The sequence below is a fragment of the Sciurus carolinensis genome, chromosome 4 (genome assembly GCF_902686445.1).
Source record: "Sciurus carolinensis chromosome 4, mSciCar1.2, whole genome shotgun sequence".
NCBI lineage: Eukaryota > Metazoa > Chordata > Mammalia > Rodentia > Sciuridae > Sciurus > Sciurus carolinensis.
The window spans coordinates 151906242-151927923 of NC_062216.1; the positions used below are offsets into that span (position 1 = coordinate 151906242).

General features: G+C 35.4%; 1 protein-coding gene across 6 annotated transcripts in view; it reads left to right on the forward strand.

Moving 5' to 3' along the window:
- Window positions 1-21337, forward strand: part of Vezt (vezatin, adherens junctions transmembrane protein) — a 70728-nt gene extending 49391 nt beyond the window's left edge. For 4 of the 6 annotated variants that reach the window (XM_047549102.1, XM_047549103.1, XM_047549104.1 and 1 more), the window contains 5 exons: window positions 3595-3926; window positions 6805-6998; window positions 15632-15732; window positions 17165-17372; window positions 20583-21337. In XM_047549102.1, coding sequence (XP_047405058.1) covers window positions 3595-3926; window positions 6805-6998; window positions 15632-15732; window positions 17165-17372; window positions 20583-21118 — 1371 coding nt within the window. In that variant the 3' untranslated portion in view covers window positions 21119-21337. Of the gene's footprint in view, window positions 1-3594; window positions 3927-6804; window positions 6999-15631; window positions 15733-17164; window positions 17373-19480; window positions 20423-20582 lie in introns of those variants that run through there. The other 2 variants (XM_047549106.1, XM_047549107.1) reach the window with 2 other exon arrangements.
- The last annotated feature ends 345 nt before the right edge of the window (window positions 21338-21682 follow it).

Consider the following 21682-nt stretch of genomic DNA (forward strand, 5'->3'; position numbering starts at 1 on the left):
GTTGAAATTCATTTATAATGAGACACAGTTTTCTCAACAAGTTGTATTTACTCAGAAACAAAGAAACAATGTTGGTTTGGAGAACAGGAATTCTGGTAGATGATACTGTATCTGCTATCTAATTTATGTTTCACACCCGCATTCCTAAGTAAAATGCCCAACCATACAAAATTCACATGAAGTAATGCATTCAAGAATATATTTAAATCTTTTCTATAGGTCTTAAAATGTATTTCTTATTGAAACCACTATTACATTTATTTACACACTAAAAAAACCTTTATATTCTATTACCATTTAAAGTTAGGTATTTTCTCCAATCATTTTATAAAACTTGGAACATCTACAAAATAATTTCTCTTGAAGTTGTTTCTAAAGGAAACTATTTTTCCAGATTAAGTACATTTTAGAACATATGCTCCAATACCTGATGAGGCGACCCTTCCTGATGAGGCTTCCCCTCATGTGGTGCACTCACAGATCTTCATTCCTACAATTATTATTATTATTATTATTATTATTATTTTAAGCTGGCAATTTCTAGATGAAGAAACTGCAGTGGTCCTCCTGATACCTGATGTGTTTTCTCTTTTGATAGTTCTGCCATTTGTTGATTCTAGTATTTTCCTCATTAAAACCCTAACAATTAATAAACAATGAATGTCAGCAGAGTCCATTGCACATCCACTTCCTTCATGGAGCTTCCTCCATGAACTTCACCATGGACTAAGACAACCCGCAAGCACTCACTGCACTCATGGTCTCCCTGAGAAATTCTTTTATATATATATATATATATATAAAATATTTGCCAGGTATGCCTTCTGTAAACGACTAATTAATGTTAGCTGTCTTTTTACCTTGCAGCTGATATAACCTGCTCCAAAATGTTAGCCTATTCTCTGGTCTTATCTCCCCAACTTGCCCCACCCCACCAATGATTCCAATTATGACTGGATACTTTTTCTTGTCCGTATTGTTTTTCAAATCAGGCTATAACAGAGTTTTTATAGTTCCTTTATTTTGACAAATAGCTAAACTGTAACCAAATGCAATAATTGTGTAGTTGTGAGGATTATTAGGCTCTAAAAGAAGCCTTATCTTGGTATCTGTAAAGTTTTTTAACTACTCCATGTCCCTGTCATATTCAAAACATAGGTATTGCCACCTTTAATAATTGTCATTGTACTTAAAGAATTTTAAAATGGGTTTTTGTAATTTAAATTTTTTAAAAAGCCTTCTTTCTCAAAAGCAATACTGAAGTTTTATAAAAAGACCTAATGAAAGATGGTTTACAAATAAATCAGGGCCTTTAGTTTTCCTTTGTAATCTTCATTGTTCATATATCTTCCCTCAGGAAAACTTAGCAGTAGGGAATGTTGCACATTTGTTTAGAAAAGAAAACAACCTTCTGAGGAGACATAAAATACCTAGTACAGGAGCTGCCCCAGTACTTGATGCTACAGTCAGGTGCCACTACATCCAACTCTTTTAACTCTTTAACTATTTTTTAAAATTATAAAGTACTATATTTTCTGATTTTAAAAATGAATCCAGGGGCTGGGGAGATAGCTCAGTCGGTAGAGTGCTTGCCTTGCAAGCACAAGGCCCTGGGTTCAATCCCCAGCACCCAAAAAAAAAAAAAAAAAAAAAATTAATCCATACATTGTGAAATGCTTTAAATCAAAATTTCTTTTTTGCCCATAAGTTATGGATATCCTCTTACTCAGAATTTTTTTTTCTTTTCTTTTCTTTTTTGTGGTGCTCAGGATTGAACCCAGGGCCTTGTGCATGTGAGGCAAGCAGTCTACCAACTGAGCTAATATCCCCAGCCCTCAGAACACCTTCTTTATCCAAAGAACAAACAGATAAAAACATACTTAGTTCTGAGTTTCGGTTTAAGTAGATAATATAACAGTAATTAGATGACAAATTAGTCTTTTTAAAGCAGCAGGAAGCTATGCAAACTTGATTCTTTTAGATGCTCCTGCCACAGAAGCATCCTGATTTGCACTCGAACCTCCTGCTTCTTAGAACTCTCTTCCCTCATGATGGTCTCATGGATTAGCTCTTTCCAAGTGAGTCTGGTAGAGACCTTCCTGGCCACTCTCTTCCTCTCTTTTCTGATGATTTCCTTTCCTCGCTCGTATGTGTATGTACATGTACACACTAGGTATTCCTCTTCTCTACAGTATTTTTCTCCACAGCCCATCAACCAAGAAATACTATCTTTTACTTGGTGATTTTTATCTGTTTCCACCCCATGCTTGAATGAACCTTTATTGGGGTGGGGATTTTTTTTTTTTTCATTTTTGTTCATAGCTGTATTGTCAGTACCCAAAACAATACCTGACCCATTGGAGCACTCAATATTTTCTGAATGAACAAATAAAGTTTTAATAGTTAAGTAAGAAAACATATAATAGTCCTATTTTCTGTGTGTAAAAAAATTGTTAAATAATTCATGAAGAAAGACTCACTCCTAATAAATGTATTGCATATTGCATCTCATCAGCACCTCCCATCTAGGGTAGAACTGTACTAAATCACATATGTGTTACCTACTATACTGAGATCATAAGTTCCCATGTGCCATGACTACAGAATTTGTGTATATATATGTGTATATATGTATATATATATATATATATATATGATTCTATGTAATTTGACATATATAATAATATATAATATTCTTGGCTAATCTTAAGAGTTGAATCTGCTTTCAGATTAAAGCTACTGTGCTGTACTTGTTGGCTTTGAATTCATTCATGATTCCAAATATCTCTTGCTTAGAGAAGAAGAGCAACATTCAACTTAGTTGTTGACCTGATACTTAATTTGGGGTCCTTTATTCAGAAGTAAGAATTAATAATGTGATTTATTTTTTAGAAAAGGGTCTGAACATCATTTTATCAATTGACTCATTTGTATCCTTTTTATAATAGTCATTTAAACAGAAAATTGTGCTTTTCCAGTATTAAGAGTTTAGAAATTATCTAAAAATTGTCTAGGAATACAAATTTTTCTGTCATCCCAGATTTAAACATTGACTACTGACCTTACAGGCTCCCCAGATCACCAGATACTTGGGGAAATTAAGGAATTCAAGAAAGCACTGAATATGGGAAGATATGAGAAAAATAAGTGCTCTGAAGCCCTGGGTTCAATCTCCAGCTCCCCAAAAGAAAATCTTTTTAGAGGGCCTGTGAAATTAAAATTTGTCATCATGACTCTAAAATATTACTTGGCCTTTTCCAAGTTCCAAACAAAACCAGTAATATTATTTATTTAATAAATGAATTGCAGAAAAACATAACCAGATGACTTGAGCAAAATTCATGTTGGTTTCAATTTTCTACTGTTTGTGACATGCCTAACAGATGTCTGATGTCAAACTAATGTAGTTATGAATTGAAATAGAGATGACTGCATAGAAAAAAAAAAGAGTTGGTTCGAATTCACTATATTCATTACTTAGGATAAAGTAAAAATTTTAAACCAAAAATTAAGATAAGCAAATTTGTGGTTTGTTTTAAATGTTTACCAATATTTTTTATTGGTCAGTCCTTTTCTTTTTCCCCCGCTCTTTAGGTGTTGTTCCAACTCTGGGTGGCACAGAGTTCAGAGTTCTTCAGACGGTTAGCCCTGTTGCTTTCTTCAGCCAATTCACCTCCAGGGCCCTTACTTTCTCCAGCACTCTTGCCTCATCGTATTCTCTCTGATGTGATTCAAGGTCTACCTCATGCTCATTCTGCCTGTTTGGAAGAGCTTAAACGCAGCTATGAGTTCTATCGGTACTTTGAAACTCAGCACCAGTCAGTACCCCAGCGTTTATCCAAAACTCAGCAGAAGTCAAGAGAACTAAATAATGTTCACACAGCAGTGCGCAGCTTGCAGCTCCATCTGAAAGCATTACTGAATGAGTAAGTTTAGAGACCATATAAGGAAATGTCCCTATGATTAGCAAGCTTCATTCTTGTGCCATTGCAGTTGTTGGCTTGTATCCTAGTTAAAAAGAAGAAACAAAATTGAGGCATGCGGCATGAAGGATGGTTTATAGCTACAAATATAACAGAGAAACAATGATTTGCAAGTACTAATTTTGGAGAGTCACTTACAGTTTTTACTTTTCCTGATTTTAACAGAAAACCTAGAAAGATAGGACAAAGCCAATGTTCATTGTCTTTGAAAGCTGAGATGAAGAAGGTTATGAAAGAGTGAGCTTCTTTTAACTCTCTTCAGGTAGGGTTTTAAACCTGGAACCTGCAGTCTGAGAGGAGTACTTGCAGCACTGGAACTGTACAAGACCCATGGTTACACAATTAGAGAGTTATACATTGCTATTTTTCTAGATAAATAAATTAGAGCAGATTCATATGTCTTTTTCTATAGCACAGAACTAGCTTTTTGGCTTCAGTTGAACAGTAAAAGGTGGGGTCCACAGTTTATATTTGTTGATCTTCTATTTTGCATAATGTTGTGGGTGCTCTAACATAATTTCCAAATTTTGGGGTACCACTTTGGTAGACCTTTATCAATTAAAATTACTATTTCCAGCCAGGTGTCATCCACGTTTCTGTAATCCCAGCAACTCAGAAAGCTTAGGCAGACAGATCCCAAGTTCAAGGCCTGCCTGGCAACTTAGTGAGACCCTGCCTCAAAATAAAATAAATAAAGTCTGAGGATATTGATCAGTGGTAGAGTGCTTGCCTAGAGTAGTTGAGCCTGCGTTCAACACTCAATCCTACAAAAGCAAAATAAAATAAAAACACTATTTTGTTTATTTCAGCATGGAAATTGTTCACATTTAAAATCTGAGTCAAAGCATATAATATCTGTGAGGTGAAAATGATAACTGCTATACTGCAGAAACCAGAATGTAATGTCTGAATATAATCATTCCCAGTCCACTCTTTCTCTAAATGTCCATACTGTAGGGCTGGTTGAGTTCTTATTGTGTTGGTAATCAGGAAGGTCATAGGAATTTACTGAACTCATAAGATTATAGTTGATGTCTTTGACCCAGATTACCAGGCAAGAAATAGAAGGAGAAGGGCAGCAATTAATTTTGTAAGATAAGAAAATGACTTAAAAGAACTTGACATATCAATAAAATGAAAAGGCTAGTTTAAGTGGAATGAGGAAAGATAAGATATACAAGGATAGAAATTTAAGGTCAAAAAGACATTTTGAGAAGATAAGTTTTACCCATCAGTTGGAGACCTGGAATAGTTAGATATAAAGCTCATGAAAGAACCATGAGGTGGGCTGTTCTAGCAGTCTGTTTCTGCTATTTAAGATAGCAGGTAACTGCTAACTCAATTCTTAGCAGGGAACATGGGAGATAAGGCTGTCTCCACTTGAGTGGGTTCAAAGGTTGAATCAGTACCAGAGAAAAATAAGATTTCCATGGGAAGTTTGTATTAGGTAAAGCCAGAGTCTACAAAGGATTAATTTTTGGCCATAGAATCAGAAATACACTGAGCATATTGAAATGCATTAAAGTGAAGGAAGATGGCTTAGGTAAGGAAAAGTGCCACACTGAGTGGACATGAATACAGAAAAGAGACTTTGGGTAGAAAATGTGAATGTGCATGAGAAGTATGTGCCCTGTTTTAAAATGCAATTTCTGTATATGCTACTATATCTTACCTTCTAACTATTTGAACTAGAAAGTATAGCAGTCACAAATTATTATAGGATTTGTTCTATAGTGCTGCTACACACCACTTTTAAAAGTATTATCTTAAAAAATTGTTCTGTGTTTCATATTTTGAAACCCTCTTTGTGCTTCAGTCCTCTGTCTCCCTTGTCCCTTCTGCTCTTCCCACTCTCCATGCCTCCCTGTCAGACCATATTGCCCCTTGCCTTCACCAGGGGATTAGCCACTAACAGCTCTCCCCACCTCCACAGTGTGCCCTGCCAGGTAAAGGTTGCTGAGACTTGTATTTGCTTTTTTACTTAACTGAAAATCTTCACTGGTTTCCGCATACAGCAGCTTAACGTCTGTACAAAACTTCCTACGGAAAGGATGACCATAACCGAGTATAGTTTACGTTTCTGTCTTTATTTCTCACTCCTTTCCTTCAGTCCTGCCAAACTGTGTAAATGCCTCTTCCCATGTTTTATTTACTTTTTGTAAAAGCACAAAATTATCCATCCTTCAATATTTCCTCAAAGTATCTCTTCCTTAGCTGTTCCCCGTCTGTGCCCATAGCTGAACTTGCGTTAAGACTATCAGTGTCTCTGTTGTGTTATCTTTGGGGGCCTAGATTCAACCCAGCTGTACCAACTTTGTGACTCTGGGCAAATTTCTTTAACTCTCTGGACCTAATTCCTTATGTGTAAAGTGAAAATAAAGTGTTTTAATTTTTTTATATATGTTGTAGTTTTATATATATGGATAATTTTCCTGGTTCAGTTATTAATTTCTAGTAAGTAGGCAATGGGTTTAATTAACCTTTCAGCTCATAAAATGCCTAGTATGTATGTAAGAAATATTTTTAAGCAGTACATGATATTCTTTATAAGCCTTTTTTGGGAGAGGGAGTGCTGGGGAATCAAATCCAGAGCCTCATGCATGTTGGCCACATACTCTATCACTGAGCTATAACCCCAGTCTCATTTACCCATTTTAAGTGTACAGTTCAGTGGCATCAAATACACATTTTTTGTGCAACCATCACCATCATTCATCTTCAGACCTTTTTTTTTATCTTATAAGCTGAATTTTTTAAATTAAACTTTGTAAATAAATTTTCCATTTCATATTTTAGAATTCTATTTTTCTCTATTCCCTAGGGTTATAATTCTTGAAGATGAACTTGAAAAGCTTGTTTGTACTAAAGAAACACAAGAACTAGTGTCAGAGGCTTATCAAATCCTAGAACAGAAGTTAAAGTTGATTGAGCCTCATGTTCAAGCAAGCAACAATTGCTGGGAAGAGGCCATTTCTCAGGTGGACAAACTGCTTCGGAGAAATACAGATAAAAAAGGTACCTGTGAGAGATTTCCATGGTATTTGTTGATTGAACATCCTCATTCCACTCTGGTGGAATTTTATTAGATAGATTGCTTGTCTGCATGATAAAACTGACCACAAAATTTCTTAGTGTACTCGCTGATAAGCGGATGAGGACATATAATGGGGGGTGGGAGGGGCTAGCATTAGGTTTAGGGTTAGGTTTAGAGTTAGGCTAAGGAGAGCGGCAAGAATGAAGGAAAGAAGGACTGTGTAGAGGGAAAAGAGGGGTGGGAGGGGTGGGGGGAGGGGAAAAATAAAATAAACATCATTACCCTATGTAAATGTAAAAAAATAAAAAAAAAATAAAATATATTAGAAATAAAAAAAAATAAAAAAAAATAAAATTGTGAGTAGAAAAAAAAAAAAAGAAACAACAACAAAAGCAACAAAAAATGAATGCAAGGAAAAGTAAAAGGAAAAAAAATAATTTAGATGCTATTTTAAAAAATTAAATTTATTTTAATTAGTTATAAAAAAAAAAAGAAAGTTGAATTTATATGTACAAATTGACCCTGAATTCAAAGTCTCTGCCTTTTTTTTTTTTTTTTTTTTTTTTTTTTTTTTTTTTTTTGGTACTGGGGGTTAAACCCAGGGGCACTTAACCACCCAGTCACATCTCCAGCCCTTTTTATATTTTCTTTAGAGACAGGGTCTTGCTAAGTTGCTTAGGGCCTCACTAAGTTGCTGAGGCTGGCTTTGAACTCATGATCCTCCTGCCTCAGCCTCCCAAGCCACCGGGATTGCAGGCATGTGTCACTGAGCTCAGCTTATTTTGAATTTAGAAAAGATTTTGATTATATGATTTGAACATTGAGTGAACATTTAAATAACTGAAACGAAGGGATAAATTTTGTTAGTATTCCCTATTATCAGAACTTCCAGAGACATTTAAGTTAGGGTAATAGAAGTTACCTTTAGGATAAAATGATGAGCTTGATAGTTAGGGGCCAGATACTGAGTTATCTTAAAATACTTATATCAGTTTCAAAAATAATATATAAATTGAGCTGGGGTTATGGCTCAGTGGTCGAGGGCTTGCCTTGCACATGTGAGGCACTAGGTTCAGTCCTCAGTACCACATAAAAAAATAAAGTTAAAAAAAAGAAATAATATGTAACATATAATTAATGGTGCTGCATATTCATTTTTATGGGTCCACATATATTAAACACCATTATTTAATGATTCTGTATCGGATCACTTTGTGATGCTAGGTAAAAAAGCAGTCTTTTTTTTTTTTTTTTTTTTTTGACAGTGGAGATTGAACCCAGGGGCACTTTACCAGTGAGCCACATTCCAGCCCTTTTTATTTTTCATTTTGAGGCAGGGTCTCACTAAGTTACTTAGGGCCTTGCTGAGTTGCTAAGGCTGGCCTCCAACTTGTGATTCTTCTCCATCTTGCCTCAGCCTCTAAGTCACTGGGAATGCAGATGTGCTCGGCCATGCCTGGCATAAAAAGGCAGTCTTGAAGCTGAGGGCTGTGGCTCACGCCTGTATTCCCAGCTATTGGCGTTAGGGGACAAGGTCGACTAACACAGGAGAATTTTAAGTTCAAGGCCAATTTATGCAACTTAGCAGAGACCCTGTCTCAAAATAAAATAAAAAGGGCTGGGAATGCAGCTCAGTGGTAGAGCCCTTGCCTAGCATGTGTGAGTCTCTGGGTTTAATCCCCAGGACTGGGGAGTGAGGGGGAGGGAAGCAACCTTTTCTACCTAACTGCTGTTGGCATAGATTCTATACTTGTTTTACGTCATTGTTTTTATTTTGAATGTTTAGCATATTAATTTTTAAAAATTATCCTATAAGCCAATATGGTTTTCCCTTGGATCTTTATTATGAGATTAATCAGACTTATACGTAGAATTTACATTGTTACCAAAGAAAATTTAATACTTTTTTAAAACAATTTTAATGTTTTTAGTTATACATGACAGTAAAATGTATTTTTTAACATATTTTTTAGTTGTAGATGGACACGATATCTTTATTTTTATGTGGTGCTGAGGCTCGAACCCAGTGCCTTGCATGTGCGAGGCAAGTGCTCTACACACGGCCCGATCATTTATTGTTTTGTTTACTGCTAGATTTCTAATACTTTACTGTCTTTAAAAAGCTGAAGAAATCCTTAGATAGAACAAGTATTCACTTTTTTCAAAGAAAATGTTAATATACTAATTACTTATACTTTATCTGTCAATGTAAATGGTGAATAATTTTTTCTCCAAAGGATAAATCTGCTAAAGAATTTAATATCTGCAAGTGATCAAAAATATTAATTTTTCTATTAATTCTAGAGCTTTTAAGTACATATTCTGTAAGAAGAAATATTCAGAAGTATTTGGGATATTAAAAGAGCATCCTTGACGGAGAGGGTAATGCAGTCAATGGTAGAGCATGTGCTTAACATGCAGGTGGCCCTGGTTTCAGTTCCCAGCACCAAAGGAAAAAAGTATATCCAATTCAGCCCTCCTTCAGCATACTTTGAGATATTGAATCTTACTCTGTAATATAACCATTATTGTTAATTATTACTGTGAAAACTGTCTCCAGATAAATGGGCAGGTAATTACAATGCACCATTTCTTAATTATGCTCTGACTACATGACTTTGGCTCGTAGCTAAGGATATGAATAAGAAAACAAATAGTTCACAAACTTTCTTCACTAAAATATCTATGGTGCCCATGGCTATACAAATTTAAATATTTGATTATTTTAAGAAACGAGTGCTTTAGTCAGTCATTTTTGTGTGTGTGTTTTATTTAAAAAATCACTTCAATTTGTGGAAAAGTTCTGAGAGTTGTTCAAAATACGCTTCATCCAGATTCCCTGGTTGTTGCCGTTCTACCACATCTGTTTTGTTTTTGTATGACTGTGTATGTTTGGATAATTCTTTTGGTGGTGGTGTTACTCTGAACTGTAGAAGTTGCAGACATGAAGTCCCATTACCCTAAGTGCTTCTTTTTGCAGTTTTAAAAAACATGGACATTCTCCTACATAACTACAGTAGGCCATCAAGACCAGGGAATTAACACTGATATAATATTGCCATCTAATCCTCAGAATCTATTCAAATGTCACTGATTGATCCAGTAGTGTTTTTTAATATGTCCAGATCTAGATGATGTGCATATTTAGTTGTTGTGTTCTTTATTATCCTTTAGCCTTTCCTTAAAATCTTTCATGATAAATATTTTGTGAAGAAATACTTAGAGGTTATATAAAATGCCCTTCTCATCAAAATTTTACTGTTAATATGTATACCCCATATGACTCAGTGATATTGTTCCAAGGTATTTAGCTGGAGCCTATCAAAACTTCATGTTCAACCAGGTGCAGTGGTGTGTATTTGTAATCCCTGCTACTCAGGAGGCCGAGGTGGGAGGATCACTTGAGATAAGAAGTTCAAGACCAGCTTGGATAGCACAGTGAGATCCCATTTCAAAAGTACAAAAACTAGTAAGCTCTCTGTTCATAGGCTGGGGGTGTAACTCAGTGGTAGAGTGCTTGCCGAGTGCATGCAGGGCCCAGGGTTCCATCTCTAACACTGCTAAATAAATAAATAAAACAAAATATTAGTTTCCACTTAAAAAACTACATAATATTTACAGTGACTTTGTTCATAATTACTAAAATCTGCAGGGCATATGTCCTTCAGCTGGTGAATAAATTGTTACATCCATCCATCCAATAGAATGCTATGCAGGGATTAAAGGAGTGATGCATCTGATAGTGTGAATGAATCTCTAATGCCTTATGCTAAGTGAAAGAAGCCAGACTGAAACCACTATATACTATATTATTTCATTTATATGGCATTTTTAAAATTGCAGAGAAATAGAAAACGGATCAGCGGTTGCTGGGAATTGGAGATGGAAGGAGGAATGAGTCATAAAGAGCCGACATAAGTTTATATTTGGGTGATAGACTATTCCGTATTTTGGTTGTGGTAGTTCCCTAACTGTGTAATTTATCTAAACTCAGAGAATTATGTGCCAAAACGTGAATTTTTTAAAGAGAATAAAATAAATTTGCTTAAATTATTTTTATCCCCTTATTTTAGTTATTGCTTGAATTCAATGTTACTGTGGTAATTTTCTAGTTCCATTTTCCCTTTTACATTTATTAGTTGGCACTCTGCTATAGGTAAGGTAACATGCTATAGGTAAGGTAACATATCCCCTTTCCCCACACAGTTACTAATTTATATCAGTAAAGACTTATGGATTCTAATTTTATCCAGTGAATCATAACTCAGTCCTATTATCATTTTGTTGCTCAACTTGTCCAAGATTTGGCCAGAGGGACCCCATTTGAGCTGATTTGTATCAGTGTCATTCTGTGAGCACTTCCCTTACTTTCTTTTTTTAAAATTAATTTTAGTTGTAGATGTACACAATACTTTTATTTTATTTATTTATTTTTATATGGTGTTAAGAATCGAACGCAGTGCCTCACACATGCTATGCAAGTGCTCTACCACTGAGCTACAACCCTAGCCCCCGCTTCCCTTCCTTTCTTGTACTTTCCTTGACATCAGCCATGTCCTTTTAACAGAGAATGGCATTTAGAAACGAAGATCTGGGGGCTAGGTAAACTCCTTGCCCCTGGGATGTTATTGCGTTTATACCCTTTCAGTGTATGGATGGAGCTACAAAATGTGTATGTGTATGTAAGTACACATATACACACATCTATTTCTATTTCTATATCTGTCCATGTGTGTTATAAACCATGAGTCATACTATTACCTCTAATTCAGTTTCAACATCACATGATTTATTCTGTCCTCCATCTTTCCATATTTGTACCTGCCTTCTCTGATTGTGAAAAACTTGGCTCCCATCTTCTTCAAAATATTTACTTAACTCAATCCCTTTGTATAAAACTAATCACTTGACACTGTGAGCTGTCTCATAAGCCACATGGCTGCTAACTCAGCCTTCTGAGAGTTCTTCCCATCCTGGATCTACTTTGCTTTGAAAATACCAGCCCATGCCAGCCAAGAGTCTCTTCCAGCTCTGGTCCCAGCATCTTGCCATCCCTTGCTGGCTCTTTACCCCCAGCATCCAGATAATTCATACAGGCTACCTCTTTCCATCTAAGAGTTATTTCCCCATTGGTACCTGTATCTCACTGATTCCCACCAGTTGATAATTTAGTTGAGCATATCATTCTTAAAATTTTCTTTGAATATTGATTGCATGAAAAAGTAGGGTGTTTATATTCTCAAAAATTTAAAAACACCAAAGAATAGAAATGTAGTAAGGAAGCTTCTGTGAAATTGCCCCAACCATTTGATTGCCCTCCCTACAGGTAACTACTTCTTTCAGTTTTTCCTGCACCCTTCTAAAGATTTTATACACGTTAATATAAACAAGTATTAGTATTTTAAAAAAAATTCTTTTAGTTGTAGATGGATACCTTTTTTAAAAAAATTATTTATGTGGTGCTGAGAATCGAACCCAGTGCCCCACACATGCGAGGCAAGCACTCTACCACTGAGCTACAACCCCAGCCCAAATATTAGTATTTTTAAATTTATTATTGAATAGTACACAAACTGTTAAGTATCTTGTTCTTTCAAATCTACATTGTTCAACTGCATTGTGTACCTTTCATTTCAGGTCTCTTAATGAATGCTTATGGTGTTTTCAGCCTTTTCCTGTGTTTAGGAGCCATTTGTAATTCCTGTCCTGACACCTGCCTATTTCATATACTTTGTTCATTATTATTGATTTGTGGAAGTTCTTTTATGTGTTAGTGAAATGACCCCGGGTGAAATAAAACACAATTTTTCCCCCTGGTTTATCATGTAACTTTTTGTTTTTGTTTATGGTAGTTTTTTCCTTGTAAAGATATTTTTATATATTTTTTTTCTTTGTGTTTCTTCTGGGTTTTTATATCATAGTTTAAAACATTCTTTATTTCAGATTTATTTTACAAATTCTCTCCTGATTTCTTCTCATACTCAATGTGGTTTCATATTTTTACATTGGCAAGAATTGCCATAGAGGCTTGGGGTGTGGCTCAGTGGTAGAGTACTTCCTTATCATGTGCTAGGACCTGGGTTCAATCCCCAGCATCAAAGAAAGAATTACCATAGAAAAGAACCTCCAGAAAACAAGTTTCCTATTTTTAAAAATATCACCTTATCTAAAAATTCTTAACATTCATTACCTCTAGGGCCTTCTACTCAGTGTCCCCAGACTAGCATTTAAGCATCACTGAGGAGATTGTTACAGTGTACCCAATTTTTAAAAATCAGGGTGCATTTTAACAAGATCGGGTCATGCGTATACATATTAAAATTTGAGAAACTGCTCCAGGACAGGGGTCGGCAATTTTTTTCTGTAAAAGACCAGACAGCAAATATTTTGTTTTGTCGGCCATCTGGTGTCTGTTGCAACTATTCAGCTCCTCTAGTAGTGTGAAAGCACCAGCCTGTACTTAAACAAATGGGCAAGGCTGCCTTTTTAGTGTAAGGCCTTTTACAGTCATCCCTGCCGTCAGGAAGTAGAATTGAGAAATAAGGGGGCTTTTTTCACTTTATACCCTTCTGTGCTCTGTGAAGTTTTTACCACATACATGTGGTTAAAAATCTAGGGTTCAAAAAAATTTTTAAGGTATAATTTTAGATAATGGTTGTAAATATCAGAGAAATTCATACAAAGACCTCTTGTTTTAGTTGAACTGTTTGATAGTGGCTAATTTTATTTTTTCCACCTCAAACTTTTCTTAGGAAAAGAATGAGTACAATATAAGGAAATGCAAACAGATGAATAGGTTTGTATAAGACCAAAGAAAAAAAGGTGATATAAACTATTTGCTGAAGCTGAAACTTGAGAGGTACCCATTCATTTCCCCCAGATGTCATACTGATATGCTAAAGTGAAAGTTCCTTCAAATAAATTCAATAGAGCATACATATACCTCGTATTCACCCAGGACTATAAATTCATTGTTGAGCTCATGATTGGTACTTGGTAGATCTTTATTAAATGGATTACATGCTGGAGCGGGCTCTCCATGGAGTATTAAATATTCTTTGAGCTGGTTGAACACCATTTGTAGCTTAAAATTGGCCATGGTGGGTGAATTTATATCATGGAGATTAGAAATCAGCAAGTGCTACAAGTTGGACGTCTGTTTTGTTAGCTGGATTACCAGCGCACTGTTGAATGTTCCCGTTTATTGTTATTAATAGTAGTATCTTAGGAGCTGAAATGTGGCTCAGTGGTAGAGCACTTGCCTGTCATGTATGAAACCCTGAGTTACCTCCCCAGCATTAGGAAGAAAGGAAAAGTAGTACCTTGGATTTTTTATTTGTTTTCATTCAAAGAGCTTAATATAGGGCTGGGGATATGACTAAGTTGGTAGAGTGCTTGCCTCGCAAGCACAAGGCCCTGGGTTCAATCTCCAGCACTGGGGAAAAAGAAAAAAAAAAAAGAACTTAATATATAGTGAAGGCATTGAAGCAATAAAATTTGTGTTGTGCTAAATACACAACGGTAGAAATTTTGAAGCACCTAGTCTGTTGTAGGCACTGTTCTAAATACTTCATGTATTCTTACTTCACAAGATAAGAACTGTTATTTTCACCACTATTCTACAGATAACTGTGACTTAAACTAGAAAACTGCAAGAGCTGAGATTTAACCCAGGTGTGTCTAACTCTGGAGCTCTTGGCTACTGTCCTGTCCTGTCCCGTCCTCTCATTTGTGCTACCCCTGCTGTGATTTATCTTGGTATTAATCATCAGCCACCTTGCTGGTAGAAATGCTCCATGCATCTTTTTACATTTCCCCAATACTTCTTTTTTCCTTTATTTAAAATCATGTAACTATCATTATTCTTGAAAGGCAAAAATCTAGATGTTTAAACCTTGTTTCCTTTTAAGTAGAGATAATCATGAAAGGTAGCAGCTAAGACTAACTAATCCTGTGATTAAATACCAAACATGAATTTTTAAGTGATGAAAGTTAGACTGACTTTGCAAAGTATTTACTTAAATTCATTTTCAGGTTTTTTGTTTTTTTTTCTTTTCTGGTATTTGGGATTGATATCGGGGGTTCTTTACCACTGAGTTTCATTCCCAATCCTTTTTACTTTTTATTTTGAGATAGGATCTTGTTATGTTGTCCAAGCTAGCCTCTAACTTGTGATCTGTCTCAAGCTCCAGAGTAGCTGGTATTACAGTCACGCACCACTGTGCCCATCTTCATCCCCAGTTCTAACTTGTAGGAATTGAAATAGCATAAGTTTAAGATTAAAGTTAGGAAAAGTGCTGTCTTTCAGACCCTTTCTATTCTCTGAACAGATTCTTTTGTTCAACAAGTATTTATAGTGTGTGTCAGATACTGTTGTGAGGCAAAGAAGAGAGAAAACCAGTCCTTTCCCTCCAAGAGCTTAATTTAATTCAACTGTAAATCTGCTGCTGTTGTTAACTTTAGTATCTTTAATTTTTTTTGTGTGCGATAAAAGTTAGAACAAGTTGGACTATGAAATTGACAAAGTTTTAGTATCAAGGATATTTTTGCTATATGTCCACTCGTTTTCGTATGGCCTGTTTCTCATCTTTATTCTGCCCTCCACCCTTTAAAGGCAAGCCCGAAGTACCATGTGAAAACCCGCACTGCACAGTAGTCCCTCTGATGCAGCCTACTCGACACATTGCAGACAAAGATCCAATCCCCGAGGAGCAGGTAAGGCGGAAGATGACTTTTTTTTCCCCTAAAGAGTTTGACATACACAGTTTATCTGCCTTTCTTTTAAGTGACATGAGTAATTGTCAAATAGCTGGATGAGTTTCTATTGCTCATGAATTTCAAAAATCACAATGTAAATTATTGAATCTATATTAAAGCATTAGTTCTTGGTCCCCTGAATTTATATTCTTTGAAACCACCAGATTTTCTTGTTCTTTATATCCAAATGTCCACTTCTTAGAGGCTTTTAAAAGTGCTTAAACACAACAAAGATTAGTGTGTGAGTATTGGCAAAAGTGCCTTCTGGAATCCTGGAAATGTTTTTATCTTGATCTGTGTGGTGGTTACTGGTATGTATACACATGTAAAAATCTGTACCTTAAGATTTGTACACTTGACTTCATGGATGTTATACCTAATATTTTTAATGGTTGCATTAGTTAATGACAAGTTTTTATATACATTAATATAAATAAATGTAATTAAATATAATTTGATTAATATAAATATTTCTTTTGTTCATTCTGAGCAAATCTTCTTTAAGTCATATTACCTTTCAATATTCTTAATTGCAAATGGAAAACAACCTTAGCTAGTTTAACAGACAATTTATTTAAAACCATTAACTAGCTTACAGAACAGTTTAGAGGACTAGATAAACAGGCTTGAGCCAGACTGGGTTTAACAGCCAAAGTCACTCAAAAGAACCATTCCATTGAAATTTCATTGCTGAGTCCAGGGGCACTGACATTTCCTCTTGCTCTTTCAATGCCAAATAGTAAAAACTACCCTCAGAACCACTCCCCCTGGAGACATTATCTGCTGCCATCCTTGCCAGAATGGCCTTCTCCAGGTGTCTGCTTTTATCACAAACTTCTAATTCAGGTGCTTCTCTTTAAAGATGCCATTTTCCTAAACCTTAACTGCAAGGAAAACTGAGCAAGTAAATATTCTATCCTCTGTCTTAGAGATATGGAGACCCATAAGATGAGGTGATCCCTAATCCTAGGAAGAGTATTCAGACTTCCTGGGAAGTCAGAAAGAACTGCAGATATTTCCCATAAGAACAACATTGCCTGGCCATATCCCCAAATTGTCAGTCCTAGTTTTGATTGGTTTCTGCATAGCAAATAACCATAATCTTAACCATATCTACAGTATGGTTATCAAGAGTGGAAAAATAACCATGGAATAAACCCTTTTTTAAAACCAACTGTTAAGCTTCTTGAAGATTTTAATTAATCTATAGATGTTTGCTTTTTCAATTTTTCTTCTTCATTTTTTTTGTCCAACTGTGCTTTAATGACCTGCACCAAGAGCAAGTCCTTGGAGCAAGTTCCTGTTTTATAACATCAGAGATATGTAGCTACAAATAAATGAATGCTCTAGAAAATTGGAGTACAGTCCTTTTTCTTATATTCATTTTCAGGAATTAGAAGCTTATGTAGATGATATAGATATGGACAGTGATTTCAGAAAGGATGATTTTTATTACTTGTCACAAGAAGACAAAGAGAGACAGAAGCGTGAGCAGGAAGAATCCAAAAGGGTACTGCAAGAATTAAAATCTGTGCTGGGATTTAAAGCTTCAGAGGCAGAAAGGCAGAAATGGAAGCAACTTCTATTTAGCGATCATGGTAAGCACTGACTTCAGAGTAAAAGCTTATTTCAATAAAGGGATTCTTTTTTTCTTATACCATGCATCTTACTGTAACTAATTCTTATGGCTTAAATTCTAGGTAACTACCAATAAACATAGTACTTTTTCTTCTAGAAGCAAATCAGTTTGAGCAATAAAAATAGGTATGTAAACATAATAGGAATATAAAATGAGATCTTTTCATCAGTTATTTATTCTTTTACTAAATTTGTTTTGGAATCGACATTACATTGAACAATTTGGAGCATTTTAATAAAATGTTTTCAAATTTAGTGAATTTGAAATTCGAAACTGTTTTCTACATTAAAAATACCTTGTTGAAACAATATGAATAACTCTATGTTTACCATTGAGAAAGTATCTTAAGGCCTAGGCCGTAGGGTTACTTAAGTGAGCTGAGTACTTTAGCAGATGCGAAGGGAGGAAGTCTTCTGTGCATACTGTCTCCATACTCTAATTTGTATAATAGACTGAATGACTGAGAATAATACCAAAGGTTAATCTTCACGTTAGTCACCCTTCTTTCCTTCTGTCATGCTGCAGTGGGGGCTGGGGAAGGAGTGAGGGAAAGCTTGATCCTGAGCAGCTTAATCATTCTGGCTAATTGCTAGTTGGATTGATTCTTGTGATTTCCAGGAAGCTAGAGTGGGACCTCCCTTCCATTTTAGAGTATCTTAATGGACCCTCAAAAATCAATTGCCCTCCTTTCCCTTTCTCACTGGAAGTATACAGATTACCTGTACTTCTGGAATGCGCCTCAGGGTTCTCTTCTCTTCTGAGCCCTCCCTTTCTCTCCACTCCAGGTCAGCATTTCATGCTTTTAACTTTTCTTTTCCTCCCTAGCGGCCCCCTTTATAGCCAAAGTCCTCACTAGATTATGCTTATACATCATAATAGTTTCTTAGCTAGCTGATTTCCATTTTCAGTACTTTTTTTTCCTAAACTATCTTACAAGCTCTTTCCAGATATTTCTCAAATAGCACACTGATAATGGCTTTATCTTAAAAGCTACAGTGGTTCCCTCTTACAGTACGTGTCAGCCTATTCATCTTAAGAATCTACTTTGTCCAAAATTATATCTCCCACTGTTTCTAGTAAAGATAATTCTTCCTCAATTTATGTTCAGTTAATTAGACTATAATTCCACAAACCACTATTTTTATTCTTGAAGAAAATTCATGCCAAGAATTCTGTCTCTACCAGGCTGCACTGTCTACCAGTCTCTCCTCTAAATCCTGAGTGCTCTGGTGCTGCTACCTCTCCTAGCTCTGTGGACCCTCATACTAGAGAGGCATTGTAGTGAGAAATAAAGGAAGACCTGAACAGCAAAGCATAAAGCAGAGAAAGGAAATGATTAAGGACTTCCCAAAAGCAGCAGGAGAGTTTCTGTAATCTTCTGCTTCATATGTCGGGCCTACCTAAATCAGAACTTAATGGTGTGGTTTTAGGTACTGTTGTTTTCTATGTGTTCAGGTGTTTTGTCTTGTTTTTTTGTCTCTGAAACTAAATTACAGTTTAGTAATTGGCAGGAGTTCAATGCTAGCCTGGGGAACTTAGTAAAATTCTGTCTCAAAATAAATTTTAAAAGGCTGGAGATGTAGCTCAGTGGTAATGCACTTGCTTGTTATACATGAAGCCCTGGGTTCAATCTTCAACACTAACAAAAAAAAAAAAAAAGCTTGTATTTTAACACACTTGTCAACTGTTCCTCCCCTTATGCAAATTATATCCCCCATTCAGTTAGCACTTATGAATATCAATATCTAACATGTTACGTTTGTTAAGAACTAGCATATTTATAAACTAAAAATGTGCATAAATACTGAAGATAGCATTGTATATAAGCTTGTGTCTTTTTTATTATTTAGTATTTTCTTCACATAGTTTTAAAATTACCTATTGACATTATGGGCAAATGAGAGAAGTGGGTCTCATTTTCAGGTATGTGCTTTTGATGCAGTTTGCATTTGAAAAGGCAATAATGCTGTGTCGTTTTCTAAAATAAAAGCTGCTGATACCATAAAATGCTTTTCCCATGAAAAATTTCAGTACATCTTCCAGAGCTGTTTTCATCTCTGCCTACAGGGGTAAAGTCCGAATGGAATTAGAGAGGGAAATTCTACACTGGAACCTGCTGTGGCCATTTTTTTCTGTTGTTGCTGCTTCTCTAGTGGAGTTACTGCAGAATAGGGATGTTTCTTGGAAATGGACACATTTTACAAAAATATTTTTTAAACACCCGCCAGATCTTCAAGAAGCACTTTTTTCCTTCCGTCATGCTTCATAATATATTGTATTGTACTAACCCCTCATGCTGGGAGGAGAGACTGCCTAGCAAGCAACCCACTGCCTACTAACATCAAGAGGGGCCTAAATAAAACTTCATTTTCCTTGCAAGGACAACTTCTGCCGTATGGATATGTGTTTATGTATTATACTTTGTTCAGTAGTTAATCTTGAATGCAGATTTTATTTCATTTGTATTTTTCTGTGGCACTTCAAAATATGTAGAAGTCTGACTTTACTTCCATTAGGGTCTTGTTAGGTGGTTGGCAAGTAAGTTGAATTATATGTTATATTTTTTTCCATGCTGTTTTAACTTGTAAATAAATATAAATATGTTGAAGATGGAATTATTATCTAGGTCACTTTAGGCCTTTTATCAAACACATTTTCAGTGAAAAGTACTCTGCTTATTCTTTAATAACAGTGGTTCTCAAATTTTAGTGTGCATCAAAATCAAGTGGAGGCCTTATAAAATATATCTGGTCCCCACTCCCACAGTTTCCAATTTAGTAGACTGGGATTAGGCCAAGAATTTCTATTTCTAACAGATTCCTAGGTGATGACTGATCCTGTTGGTTCAGGGACCACACTTTGAGAACCATTGTTTTTGAATAAGATAATAGATAACCTTAAAACTCTTCATCAAATCTCCATCTCATTCCAATTCTTAGGCATTTTATTTCTTATAAAGTTACCTAGACTTATAAATTTTTATTGATTTTACTAGAAAGTTTTATTGAATTTTATTTATTTATTGTTCTTTTTTTAGAAAAAAACTATTGGGAATTTAAATTAAAGTTTAAATTGTTTGCTGTGTTCTTAGTTATTATTTTTCTTTTTTCTTTTCTTTTCTCTCTCTCTCTTCTTTTTTTTTTTTTTTTTTTTTTTTTTCCCTTTGAAGCTGTGTTGAAATCCTTGTCTCCTGTAGACCCAGTGGAACCCATAAGTAATTCAGAACCATCAATGAATTCAGATATGGGAAAAGTCAGTAAAAATGATACTGAAGAGGAAAATAGTAGTAAACCCTCTACAAATGACAATGAAATAAGTAGGACTGAGTATTTATGTGAGAACCTACTAGAGGATAAAAATAAAGACAATTCTGCAAATAAAGTCTTCCTCCAAGGACCTGAAGAAAGAATGTGCTACCAATGTGAGAGTGAGGACGAATCTCCAGAGGCCGATGAAGGCAGCCTGGCCATTGCCCCTCCAACTCCCAGGGACTCCTTACAGCCCTCCATTAAGCAGAGGTTGGCACGGCTCCAGCTGTCACCAGAATTTACCTTCACTGCTGGCCTTGCAGCCGAAGTGGCTGCTAGGTCTCTTTCCTTCACCACCATGCAGGAACAGACTTTTGGCGATGAGGAGGAAGAACAAATAATAGAAGAAAATGAAAAGGAGGTAGAGGAAAGTAAGAACCAAGATTCAATGAAATGATTTTAGATTGTTCCTTTTATAAAAGTGTTTTAGCTTCAAGACTGGAAAGGGAAAATGAGTGTAAGTTTACTATATATAAAGCTAATATGTGAATTTATAGGAAGAACCCTGGTTTGAACAACTGTCTGAAATTAATAGTTACCTGTAAGTGGCAGATTTTTTTTAGGAAAATAAGAGAAAGGTAAGGGCTCTTTTGAATAAACTGCTGTTTTATTTGTGGCCCAACTGATAATCTTGGTAATTATTTAAATACTTTTAATAAGAAATGAATTTATCATTTCTTTCCAGAATTTGCTACCATAAGGTGACTAGGATAATTCTCTTGCAAGAACATTAATATTTAGTATGACTCCTTTTTACTGTATCCTTGCAGTTAGTAACTGCAGTTATTATGTTACTAACAAGTTGTTTGTATTTTATTTTTGTTTATATCAGTCTTAAAACGAAGATACAGGTTCTGAATAAAAAAAATTTAATTCATAAATTTGATGTGTGCTGGGATTTGGAACTTAAAAGTGACTTCAAAAATAGTTGGGTTATGACACAATTCTTAATGTTCATATA